Source organism: Mastigoproctus giganteus, chromosome 9, assembly GCF_048544385.1.
Source record: "Mastigoproctus giganteus isolate SK-2022 chromosome 9, ASM4854438v1, whole genome shotgun sequence".
NCBI lineage: Eukaryota > Metazoa > Arthropoda > Arachnida > Uropygi > Thelyphonidae > Mastigoproctus > Mastigoproctus giganteus.
In genome coordinates, this window is record NC_143583.1 from 23,897,269 (window position 1) to 23,909,513 (window position 12,245).

Sequence of the window (12,245 nt, forward strand, 5' to 3'; positions counted from 1 at the left end):
AGAATTTTTTTCAGCCTGGTCTGTACTTGTTAACAGGAGAGACTGCTTCTAGAGGAATGGGATACACTTAAAGAGAAATGGTGCAAGAAAATTTGCTGATGATATCGAGGCATTGTTAGGTGGGCCGGAAAACTGCTAGCTTGGGGGAATACAAGGACTAATAGGTTAACAGTAGCCACTGGCAGAAGTGAAACTGATTCTTGCACTGCTTCTATTGGAATGAGCAGCAGTTTGGAAAATAAGATGCAGGATATTTCAGAGACTGCTGGGAGTCATTGCGGTACAAGTAAGCACATGGGTTGTGTTAGGGTAGCTAAGAAAAGAACAGGTGCATGTATACTTGCGTATACACCAATGCTAGGAGTTTAGTAAATAAATGTGATGAATTTGAGGTATTGCTCAATACATCAAAGGCAGATATTGTTGGGATATCAGAGACGTGGTGTCACACAGATATAAGGAATGCAGAACTGGAATTGGGGGATTACAATGTGTACAGAAAATATAGACAAGATAGGAACAGAGGAAGGGTTATACTATTGGTTAAGAAACACATAAAATCCAAGGAAGCCACCTGATCCTGCTCAGGTGGATAACAAACTAAATGAATATTTTGCATCGACATTCACACATGAGGAGTTATTTAGCGAGGGGAAAGTCAGAGGTGTATTCAACTCTAGCAGTAAGCTAGAGAATCTTGTAATAACTGAGAGTAAAGTGGAGGAGAAATTGTTGAAGATAAACATAAAAAAGGCACCCGGGGTGGATGGGATCTATCCAGTTATATTAAAGGAGGCAGCAGAGGAAGTAAGCAAACCGTTATCCATAATTATGAGAACTTCATTGGACTCAGGGGAGGTACCTATGGACTGGAGATGTGCAAATGTGACACCAATTCACAAAGGATGATCAATGGTTAACAAAAGTAATTATAGACCTGTCAGTTTTTCTGTTCCAGGAAAATTAATGGAGGCACAGGTTAAAGAAGCACTGCAGGATCATCTAGACAAGACTTCAGTTATTGCTCGGACACAGCATGGTTTTGTTAAGGGAAAGTCTTGCCTGACCAATTTGATGGGATACTATGATGTGGTCACAAAGGAACTGGATGCAGGGAATAACTTTGATATCATATATTTGGATCTTAGAAAGGCTTTTGATACTGTTGCATATGGGAGACTGCTGCACAAATTGGAGCAGTGTGGTATTGAAGGCAAATTGCTGCTATGGATAAAGGGATGGTTGAGTACGAAAAGACAGAGAGTGGTAATCAATGGACACTGCTCATCGTAGACTAATGTTATTAGTGGAGTCCCTCAGGGTTCAGTAATGGGTCCATTGTTGTTTCTGTATTTATAAATGATATTGATGATGGTATATCAAGCATGATGTACAAGTTTGCAGACGATACGAAGGTTGGCAGGGTTGTTAAGGAAACTAATGACAGTACGCTGCTGCAACCGGATCTAGAAAAGTTGAGCAGATGGGCTGAGACGTAGCAAATGAAGTTTAATATTGACAAACGTAAAGTACTACATATGGGAAGCAGCAACCCCAGGGTGACATATCAACTTTGTGGTACTACACTGACAGTGGTAGAGAACGAAAAGAACCTGGGGGTAATTGTGCAGGCAGACATGCGGTTTTCTGAGCAGTGCAGATGGTCTGAAAGAGTAGCTCATAGTGTCTTGTCAATGATATACTGGAACTTTTCTAGCAGGGATAAGGAGGTGATTATCCACTAATATAAGGCAATGATCACGCCACACTTCGAGTACTGTATACATGTCTGGAGGCCTCATTTTAAGAAGGCTGTAAAGCTGTGGAACGAGTACAGAGAAGGGCAAGAAGATTAGTGAATGGAACAAAGGGTTGCTCTTACGAAGAAAGGCTTAAATTTTGCAAATTACAGTGTCTGGAGACTAGGCACCTGCGAGGTGATCTGATTGAGGTGTATAAAGCCTTGAATGGTATGAGAATGCTCAATGCTGATGGAAATCTTCCTCTTGCTCAGATTAATCATATGAGAGGGCATAAATTCACATTGAGGAAAGACAGATGTACGATAGATGTACGGAAGTTTGGCTTTAGCCAGCGGGTGGGAATGGCTTAAGTTTTGCACATTACAGTGTTTGGAGACTAGGTACCTGCGAGGTGGTCTGATTAAAGTGTATAAAGCCTTGAATTATTTGAGCATGCTGAATGCTTATGAGATTCTTCTTCCTCTTGCTGAGAATAATCACCTGAGAGGGCATAAATTCAAATTTAGGAAAGACAGTTGTAGGATAGATGTGCAGAAGTTTACCTTTAGTCAGCGGGTGGTTGGTTGGTGGAACAGACTTCCATCCCTTGTTGTGGAAGTTGATAGCCTAAATAAATTTAAGGCTCAGCTGGACAGGTATTTCGAACGAACGGAGGGGTGAAATGAGAGTGTTTTTTTTTTTTTTTTTTTGGCTGATGCTGTATAAGCTTTCTTTCTTGCATCATATGCCTCTAATAATGCTAATGCTAATGCTAATAACAATAGATCCAACTCTAAACCCTGAGGGAATCCACTAATAACATTAGTCCACGAAGAGCAGTGTCCATTATTTACCACTCTCGGTCTTCTCCCTCTCAAACATCCCTTTATCCTTAGAGAAATATGCCTGCAGTGCCACACTGCTCCAATTTGTGCAGCAGTCTTCCTTGTGCAACAGTACCAAAAGCCTTTCTAAGATCCAAATATATGATATCTAAAATATTCTTTGCACCCAGTTCTTTATGACTATGACTACATCATAATCTCCAATCAAATTGGTCAGACAAGACTTCCCCTTAACAAACCCATGCTGTGTCCGAGCTATAACTGAAGTTTGTCTAGATGATGCTTCTTTAACCAGTGCCTCCATTAATTTCCCTGGAACAGAAGTTAAACTGACAGGTCTGTAATTACCTGTGTCTCGCTTCGATCCTCCTTTGTGCATTGGGGTCACATTTGCACATCTCCAGTTCATAGGTACCGTCCCTGAGTGCAAGGAAGCTCTCATAATTATGGCTAAGGGTTTGCTTACTTCTTTTGATATAACTGGATAGATTCCATCCACCCGAAGTGCGTTTCTTATGTTTATCTTCAACAATTTCTCCTCCACTTTACTCTCAGTAATTACAAGATTATCTAGATTACTAGCAGAGTTTAATTCACCTCTGGCATTCCCCTCCCTGAATACCTCCTCATGTGTGAATGTAGATGCAAAATATTCATTTAGTTTGTTAGCTACCTGAGCCGGATCATCAACAGTTAAACCATCGATATCAAGTGACCAATCTAATTGATCCCCTTCCTTCTAGAGTTTACATAAGTAAAGAACTCTTTGCATCCTTTTCCAAAGATTTCTCGGAATCTTCCATTGCCTGCCTAAACCTCCTTTTTGTCTTGGTTACAGAACAACCAGCATATATCTATTATAGACTTCTGTGTCCCCTGTTAATTTATATGTATCCCATGCATTTTTCTTCTCTGTGACATGTCCAATTAGTTCATCTGACAGCCATGTAGGCTTAAAGCTTGAACAGTATTTCTTCGTTGGTATGAAAAGCCTAGTAGCTTCCAAGATTATTTCTTTGAATGCTTCCCATTTTGAATTTGCTGTTGGTAACATCATCAGTTGGTCCCACCGTATAGAATTTAGATACGGTCTTAGAACACCGTACTCACTTTTACGAAAGCAAAAACCCTATCCTTCACCCCTGATGGTAGTTACCTCGTTGGATAAATCACACTTCAGCACCCTGTGATCACTGCCACCTAGTGGTTCCTTTATCTGCAGATTCTTGATACATGAAGAATTACTACTGATAATCAGATCAAGAGTATTACTCCCTCTAGTTGCCTTCCGAACATGCCTCTGTAGAAAACAATCATCCAATAAATCCAAAAAAGTCTTGCTAGTGTGTGAGTGACCAACCCACCAATTCCAGTCAATCTGTGGGAAATTAATATTCTCCATTATAAGGCACTCTGATTTAGTGGTCCACTCTATTTCTCTGCACAATTGATCATTATACTGATCAGATTCATTTGGCCTATAACACACTCCTACTCTCATTTTTCCTTTCCCAGTGCTTATGTCACACCAAACAGACTCAACATTGCATTGTCCACCAACATCAATTGGATGCACTTCCTTAGATTTTATGTGTTTCTTAACTAACAGCATAACCCCTCCTCCCTTCCTGTCCTGTGTCTATCCTTTCTGTACACATTGCACTCCCCAAATTCCAGTTCTGCACTGCTTATGTCTGTGTGACGCCATGTCTCTGATATCCGAACAATATCTGCCTTTGAAGTCTTGACTAGCACTTCCAGCTCATCAACTTTATTAACTATACTCCTAACATTGGTGTACATGCAAGTAAACTTGCACCTATTTCTATTCTTAGTTACCCTAACACAACCCATGTATTTACTTGTTTCACTATGACTCCCAGCAGTCCTGGAAATCCCCATAGCCTTGCTTTCCACGCTGCTGCTCAAATGCATTTCAATAGAAGCAGTGCAAGAATCGCTTTCACCTCTGCCAGTAGATACTGTTAATCTATTAGTCTGCGTATTTCCCACCAAGCTAGCAGTTTTCCGACTCACCTAACTCTGCCTCGATAGCATCAGGAAATATTCTTGCACCCTTTCTATTTAAGTGTATCCCATCCTTGTAGAAGTAGTCTCTCCTGTTAACAAGCATAGACCAGGCTGATAAAAATTCTACCCCTTGAGCCTTGTACAGTCTCTCCAGGGCCGAATTGATGGACAAGGCTCTCATCATATATTCCCTCCTATCGTGTCTGGGCAGAATTGCAGACACTTTTAAATTCAACCCTAATTCATGGCTTTTTTTTCAACATTGACCTGTACTTGTTAAGTAATTCCGCCGGTCTCCTACTCTTAATATCATTAGTGCCAACGTGTACAACAATACCAGAATACTGCTGCTCAATTGCATTTCAATAGCATTTTTCAATAGCATCTCAATTGCATTTTGTGCCCTTAAAAGATTATATCTGCTCTACAACGTCATCAACCTTTGACCCTGGCAGACATGCCCTGGTCCTGTTCCACATATCCTTTTTGCACAATATGTTTTCCGTTTCCCTGACAATAGAGCCACTGACAACAACTAGTTTCTTTGGGACTAGCGCATTCTGCCTTGGGGATTGCAGCTGTGTTGCGTGATGTTCAAGTGCAAGCTCTGGCATTGATGTAGGCAGCTGAGAGCTTGATGGGCCTCTCAATTTAAATCCTTCGAGGGCATCCCCCCTGTCTTTCAAGCTCTCATATAGGCCCATAACAACGCTGAGTTGGCGCCTGATTTCCTTACACTCCTCACATCGCATATATTTGTTATCAATCATTCTTCATTGAAAACAAAGTACGCGATGTGGCCGTCGGCTGTTGTAGCCCATTCGCGAAAAAGTGCGACTAGTGGTCCGTTGCGATATTTTTTTCTGCTCATCAAGGTTGTATTCTGACGTGATGTGCGACAGTGTGGCCCGTCTGTTTGCTTGCACAAGTCTAGCCATCCTCCTCTGACCTCTCTCGTCAACAAGCGATTTTCTTCCACAGGAGTGCCGTTGAGAGGATGTTTTCTGTTCGTTGCACCCTTCTCGATACACCCCTGAAAATGTGGTGCGTGAAAAGTTGAGGAGAACTGCCGTTTCAGAGATGCTTTGTCCAGCACGTCTTGCACCTACTACCATGCCATGTTCGAAGTCCGTTAGATCACTCCTTTTCCCCATTCTTACTACTACGGTTTGTGCGCTTAACTGATACTAGAAAGGTTGTTCTGCTGCATTTATATCCACAACTGTGGTCATGTGACTTGCAATTTGTGGGCCAAACCATTTGTGTGTACAGCAGGTGTGTACCTAATAAAGTGGCGGCACAGTGTATATGCTGTTGGTAAAGCTCTATTACTAAAATATGTCGTTCTAATGTTAATGTTGAAGAACGGTTTCATCCTGTGTTAGGAGCTTAGCGAATAGGGAACTTTAATCATTGCTGCATGTCCTCAATAGTGGCGTGTGTCTTCAATAGTGCTTGCCTTATATACCCTCTTGATGCCTTCCTTCTTATGACTTGGTACTAGTATTTACTGAACAAAAAAAAAAAAAAAACCTCTCGTATTAGGCCGCGCTAGAATTATCTCATCTATCCATGTGAATAATGTTTGAAATCGCATGCACCCTGTGGTCAGTTTGCCTGTTTTTTTGGACGAAAATTTGATTTTCGTGTAATAAAAACCATAATATCCTCACTCGAGCCCGACTAACAGCCACTTCTGAATTGAGAAAAAAGTTCACAAAAGTTATTCGCTTCATTGACTGGATTCGAACCAGGCGGTTCGAATCCACTTGGCGTGGAAAGGATAGTGATTTTAGTGTGCTACGCGAAGACTAGAAATATACTCACATAACTGCATTTAAAATTCTTAAACTGATATTGCCATGTATACCACGAAGGCTGGATTTACCGAGGTACAATGGCTTGTCTGCGCGGTAGCACAGTGGTATTGTCACCGTCATCCCCACACCGGTGGAAAAGACCCGGGTTCGAATCCTGTCGATGACACGAGGAACTTTAATGGGCTTTTTTCACTCCGTGGCTGAGTTAGTCGGTCTCAGGCGTACGTAGCAAGGTTTTTTCACCTAGCAACTCGGGTTTTTCGTCCAGCAAAACTGGCAAATCGACCATAGAACACACGCAATTTACAGACATAATACAGAAGGCACGGCAGATCAATTTAATTATTCGGGTGGCCTAAAAATAACAGTTTTGTACAATGGCGTAACTGTGCAGCTGTTCCACGGACCCAAATCCTTTGCAATGGGGGGGAGCGCTTGTAGCAATGCCCCAGGACCCACTAGACCCACAACATACAAAATACTTCATTTTTAGAGGCATTTAAAATATGCCCACCAGAACTCCATACTGCCTAAATAAAGCTTGCGTTCTAGAGTTTTAAGCATATATTCAACCTAGGTCATAGTGCACTGTAAAAAACACAAAACAAATTATTATATTAGAGTCACCTGTAAATGATTACATCTACCATATATTGTATGTGTTTATCTGTAAATTGCATGTGTTCTCTGGTCGACTTGCCTGTTTTGCTGGACGAAAAACTCCCAGTTTCTGGGAAAAAAAAACCTTGCTATCTATGTCTGAAACCGACTAACTCAGTCACGAGTGAAAAATGCCCATTAAAGTTCCTCGTGACACACACGGGATTCGACCCAGGGCCTTTTTCATCCGGTGTGGGAAATAGTGCACTGTAAGTAATATGTCTGTAAATTGCGTGGTCGGTTTGTTGTTTGCTGGAGGAAAAACCCGAGTTTACGGCCTACCTTCGCCTGAGACCGCCTAACTGAGCCACGTTACGAAAAAGAAACAAAAAATTCATCGAATCATTGACGGGATTCGAACTCAGGTCTTTTCCACCTGATGTGTAGAGGACGATGATTATACCAACTGTGCTACTCCTGAGGGCCTAATACGGCATTGGATTCAAGGTAGTGAAGAATGAAAGAGACCTAAAGATAATTTTACAGTCCGACATGAAGTTCTCTGAGCAGTGCAGACGGGCTGCTAGTATACCTCATGGGGTGTTGTCAATGATATACAGAAAGTTTTCCGTTTGGGATAAAGAGTTAATTGTTCAGTTGTATCAACTTCCACAACATGAGATGGAAGTTTGTTCCATCAATCGACCACCCGCTAGCTGTGGGCAAATTGCACATCTATTCTGCAACCGTTCCTTCTCAGTTTGAATTTGTGCTTCCTTATGTGTAGTCTGAGCAAGAGGAAGAATCCTATCAGCATTGAGCTTGCTCAATCCACTTAAACATCTCATTCAGATCACCTTGTAGGTGCCTAGTTTCCAGACACTGCAATTTGCAGAACTGAAGCCTTCTTGGAAATCTGAGAGAAGATCTGATTGCGGCTTTCAAGACTATGAATGGATTGAGTAATGTTGATGGCATCCTTATTCTTTCTCAGACAACACACACTAGGAAACATAAATTTAAACTGAGGAAGGGTGGTTGCATTAGACGTGCGAAGATTTGCTTTCAACCAGAGTAATTAATTGTTAGAACAACCTATCATCTGGTGTGATAGAAGTGATTAATTTGAATAAATTTAAGGAACGATTACATAAATTATTAGAGGATTTGGGCAGATAATTTGGTTGGTTTTTTTTTTTTTTTCAGTAATAAATGTAGATATATGAAATGTAAAATAGCTACGAATTTAAAATAGATGTGTAAAGTAAAATGGAGCCATAAAAATCTAATTATTATAAAAAACAATATTAAATATAACGTAATTTAACAAATGTATAATCACTGGACAAAATGATGAATTGTGAAGTGAACTCAGGACCTTATCATTTGAAAGTTTTTTAACGTAAAACTTTTAAGTTACCACGTTATAAAAAAATTAAATAGTATTAAATAAGACGTACGTTTTTAGTGGAGACAGTTCACTAATAAACTCTGTCGTAAATATTATTAAATTGTAAATAATAACAACAACAACAACAACAACAAAAAAGAGATACCCTAAGCATATAAGAATGTAACACCCATCCTTCTGTTCGCAGTCAATGAGCTATAAAAGATCATTGAGTGCTCTATCTGTTATAGATCATTGGGTCAATGATCTGTTATAGATCATTGACCTAATCTACAACAGATGTCCGAAAATTTTTCTTTGGTCAAAGTGATTGTTCGAATAAATTCATACTGAAGAGAAACTTACCACCTCCAGAAGAGAAACTTTTGAAGGTGGTAAGTTTATTTAAAGTTAACAAGGGATTGAACAAATACTTGAATGAAATAGGCAAATGCAGTTAAGAAAAGTGACATTGGTACTTTCTTCCTTTTTATTTTTATTTTTGCATCGTTTTACCAATACTAAAGCAAAACACTCGATGGGTAAAAATAATTCGTTTCTAATCTATATAATTATAATGTAATTTATCAATAATAAAAATGCCAGTTTCACAAATAAGAATATCCTTCATGGACCCGGCAGTGTTTTTTGTTCATCTCTGAAAAATACAACAGAACGTGAGTGGTGAGAAAAACTGCAACCGTTAATGCAAAATATACAGCGACGAAACTACCATATTGCTAGATGGGCCACCGTTGGGTGGTGGACGGCTTGCTTTTTATATGGTTATTAAAGATGACAGAATGGGGCGTTCTGAATTATAGCTTAGTTACTCTCCATTGACCTTAGTATCGGTTAGTCTTTAAAATCTGGTACCACTTCCGATTGATCGTTGTGAGTTCCGATTGACGTGTGTAGCCTGCTATGGTTAGTCTTAGTTAGAGTGTTTAACCGTCCCTCCCCTTGCCACTTTTAAAATCGGGAATTCATTTTCCGATGTATTGCCCATTTGTGTATACAGTCGAAAAAATCGACATTGGTGGCTTTATCCAGCAAATTCAAATAGTTTAAAAGCAGGACAGTTTTATATTCAAGCCCAGGGGCTCACATCTGGTGAGTATGGGCTTGGCACACTCAGGGTCCTGAGCTGGATATCATCATTCTTCTCTTTCTTGGTGATTCCCATCTCTCTCTATGTCTCTCACGGTAACACAGAATTTTTTTTTTTTTTTTTTTTTGGCTGGTGCAGCATAAGCCTCAGGCTTCCTTGCACCATATGGCTAATAATAATAATAATTATAATATGTTTGAAACACACAAGAAGGCTCCTGGGAAGTTTTTTTTTTATTATTATTTTACAGAATGTCGTAAAATAAATAAACACCCTAAGACTAACCATAGCTGGCTAGGCATGTCAATCACTGCTATTCGCAAAAGGGGTACCAAATTGTAAAGACTAACCTTGGTATTTCTGTTAATAATAGTAACAATAATATAAAAACAATAATTATGATGATAAGATAAAAATAGTGATGGTAGGAAAATAGGAATAATTAAGAAGTAATAAATGAATTAGTATTGAAAGGAAAAAAATTACCTGTAGCAATGGTATAATGGTTTGGAAATGTTTTCGTCAAGAACACTGATTTCATTCCCCATTTCGCATATACGCCTGTTGATGCTAAAATATGAAAATTTGGAGTAGGGAATTTCTCTATATAATCCCATCGAAATCCATCAAAAGAAAGAAGTAGGACTTGGCAGTGTGTTTTGTTCGCCTCTGATAAACACAACAGAACGTGCGTGATGAGAAAAACTGTAACCGTTAATGCAAAATATAAAACCTGCATTGCGTCCACTATTTCAAAAATGTTTTGAAAGGTTTCCTCTAGCAATGTTATGAGCAACAGTAATATCAAATAATGGATGAATTTTGGCTCTTATGAAGCTGAACAGTGATTAAAAACTACACTACGTCACTCCAGATGAATTAATCATTCGCGACAATTTTAGTTACACAAAGTGAAAGTGACTGATGACCAATCAATTTTGTTTTTGTTTTATGCTGTTTTGATATGCTGTTCAGATAGCAGTGGCACAATCAGAACTAGTAAGCTAACATATAACGAAATGAGCACTCATGTACAAAGATGTCCATTCTTTGGTTGTCAACTTAAAAAATATCGAAGGGCATATGATAAAATACTGAATTAAGACTTCAAAGATATTTTCAAGGTCAGTAAACACGCTTATCAGATTTTTTTTTCCCTGAATGTTCTTCCACACCTTGTTCACTGTATCATTTGTAACAGAGTATATCAAGGAACTGCTGTTTGGGAATTCCTGCTCAGACTACATGTTTTTTAGGCGCATTAATGCCTTCATCATTTCCGCTCATCCATATTTAACAACTCGCCTCCCAATGGTCACATTTTCATTAAATTTTATATTTGAACCCTTTGGAACGATTTGTTGAGCCAACTCAAATTTCAATAAAATCGAACTAATAGAAAATCTGATAGTTATTATTTCTTTATCCATCCGTTCGCATATAATAACTCGACTCCCAGTAGAGAGATTTTCAGGAAATTTTATATTTCGCTTTTTTATAACGATTTATCAGACCTACCTAAATTTCATTAGAATCAAACCAATAGAAATCTAAGAAATATTATTTAATTTTTATATACATTGTATAGAAAATCACGAATTATTTGCTATCCATATAACGTACGTTGTAGCTGAAGCACTGTCCCCCAGGGTTCGGTGTTGGGCCCATAGTTGTTTTGTATATTTATCAATGATATTGATGAAAGTATATCAGGCTTAATGTCCAAATTTGCAGATGATACAAAGGTTGTCAGGGTTGTTAATTAATGATAATATATGCCACTAAAAGAGGGTCTAGAAAAGTTGGGCAGATGGGCTGAGAAGTGGCAACTGAAGTTTAACATTGACAAATGCAATGTACTGCATATGGATAGAAGCAACCCAAAAGAAACGTGCCAACTGTGCGGTACTACACTCAGGGTGGTAGAGAATGAAAAAGATCTGGAGGTAATTGTTCAGTCAGATATGAAGTTTTCTCAGCAGTGCAGACAGACTGCAAGAGCAGGTTATGGAGTTTTGTCAATGATATACAGGAATTTTGCTAGTAGGGAAAAGGAGGTGATTATCTCTTTGTATAAGGCAATAGTCAGGTCACGCCTTGAGTACTTCGTACAGGTCGGAAGGCCTCATTTTAGGAAGGATGTAGAGATGCTAGAACGAGTACAGAGAAGGGCAACAAGATTCGGGGAACGAAGAGGTCCAATTACCAAGAAAGGCTTAAGTTCTGCAAATTGCAGTGTCTGGAAACTAGGCACCTTTGAGGTGATCTGATTGAGGTGTATAAGGTCTCGAATGGGTTGAGCAGGCTCAATGCTGAGGGGATTCTTCCTCTTACTCAGATTACAAACCTGAGGGGACATATATTCAAATTGAGAAAGACAGTTGTCGAATATATGTGCGAAAATTTGCCTTCAGCCGGCATGCCGTAGCCGAGTGGTCAGTGCAAGGTACGTAACTACACGTGCTTCAAGTGACCATGGTTCAAGCCCGTGACTGCTGTTTCTTGTATTCTCTCGACCTTATGAACTCCTTTGACCGTGTTGGCGTTCCGGATTATAAACAGAAAATGTATTTATTTTATTTTTAGTTGATTGATGTAACAAACTTCCATCTGTCGTTGTGGAAGTTGATTGCTCAAATAAATTCAAGGAAGAACCGGACAAACATTTCTTTTTAATTTTCAAAGTCCACTTTGAAAATAAAATTT

At 39.3% G+C, this 12,245-nt stretch overlaps 1 protein-coding gene across 1 annotated transcript in view; it reads right to left on the reverse strand.

Annotated features, from left to right (window-relative positions):
* LOC150080097 (ectonucleotide pyrophosphatase/phosphodiesterase family member 5-like) overlaps nt 1-10,278 on the reverse strand; it is a 48,655-nt gene extending 38,377 nt beyond the window's left edge. Inside the window, exon 1 of the mRNA XM_090381669.1 lies at nt 10,026-10,278. Coding sequence (XP_090237795.1) covers nt 10,026-10,278 — 253 coding nt within the window. The remainder of the gene's footprint in view (nt 1-10,025) is intronic.
* Nucleotides 10,279-12,245: the final 1,967 nt, after the last annotated feature.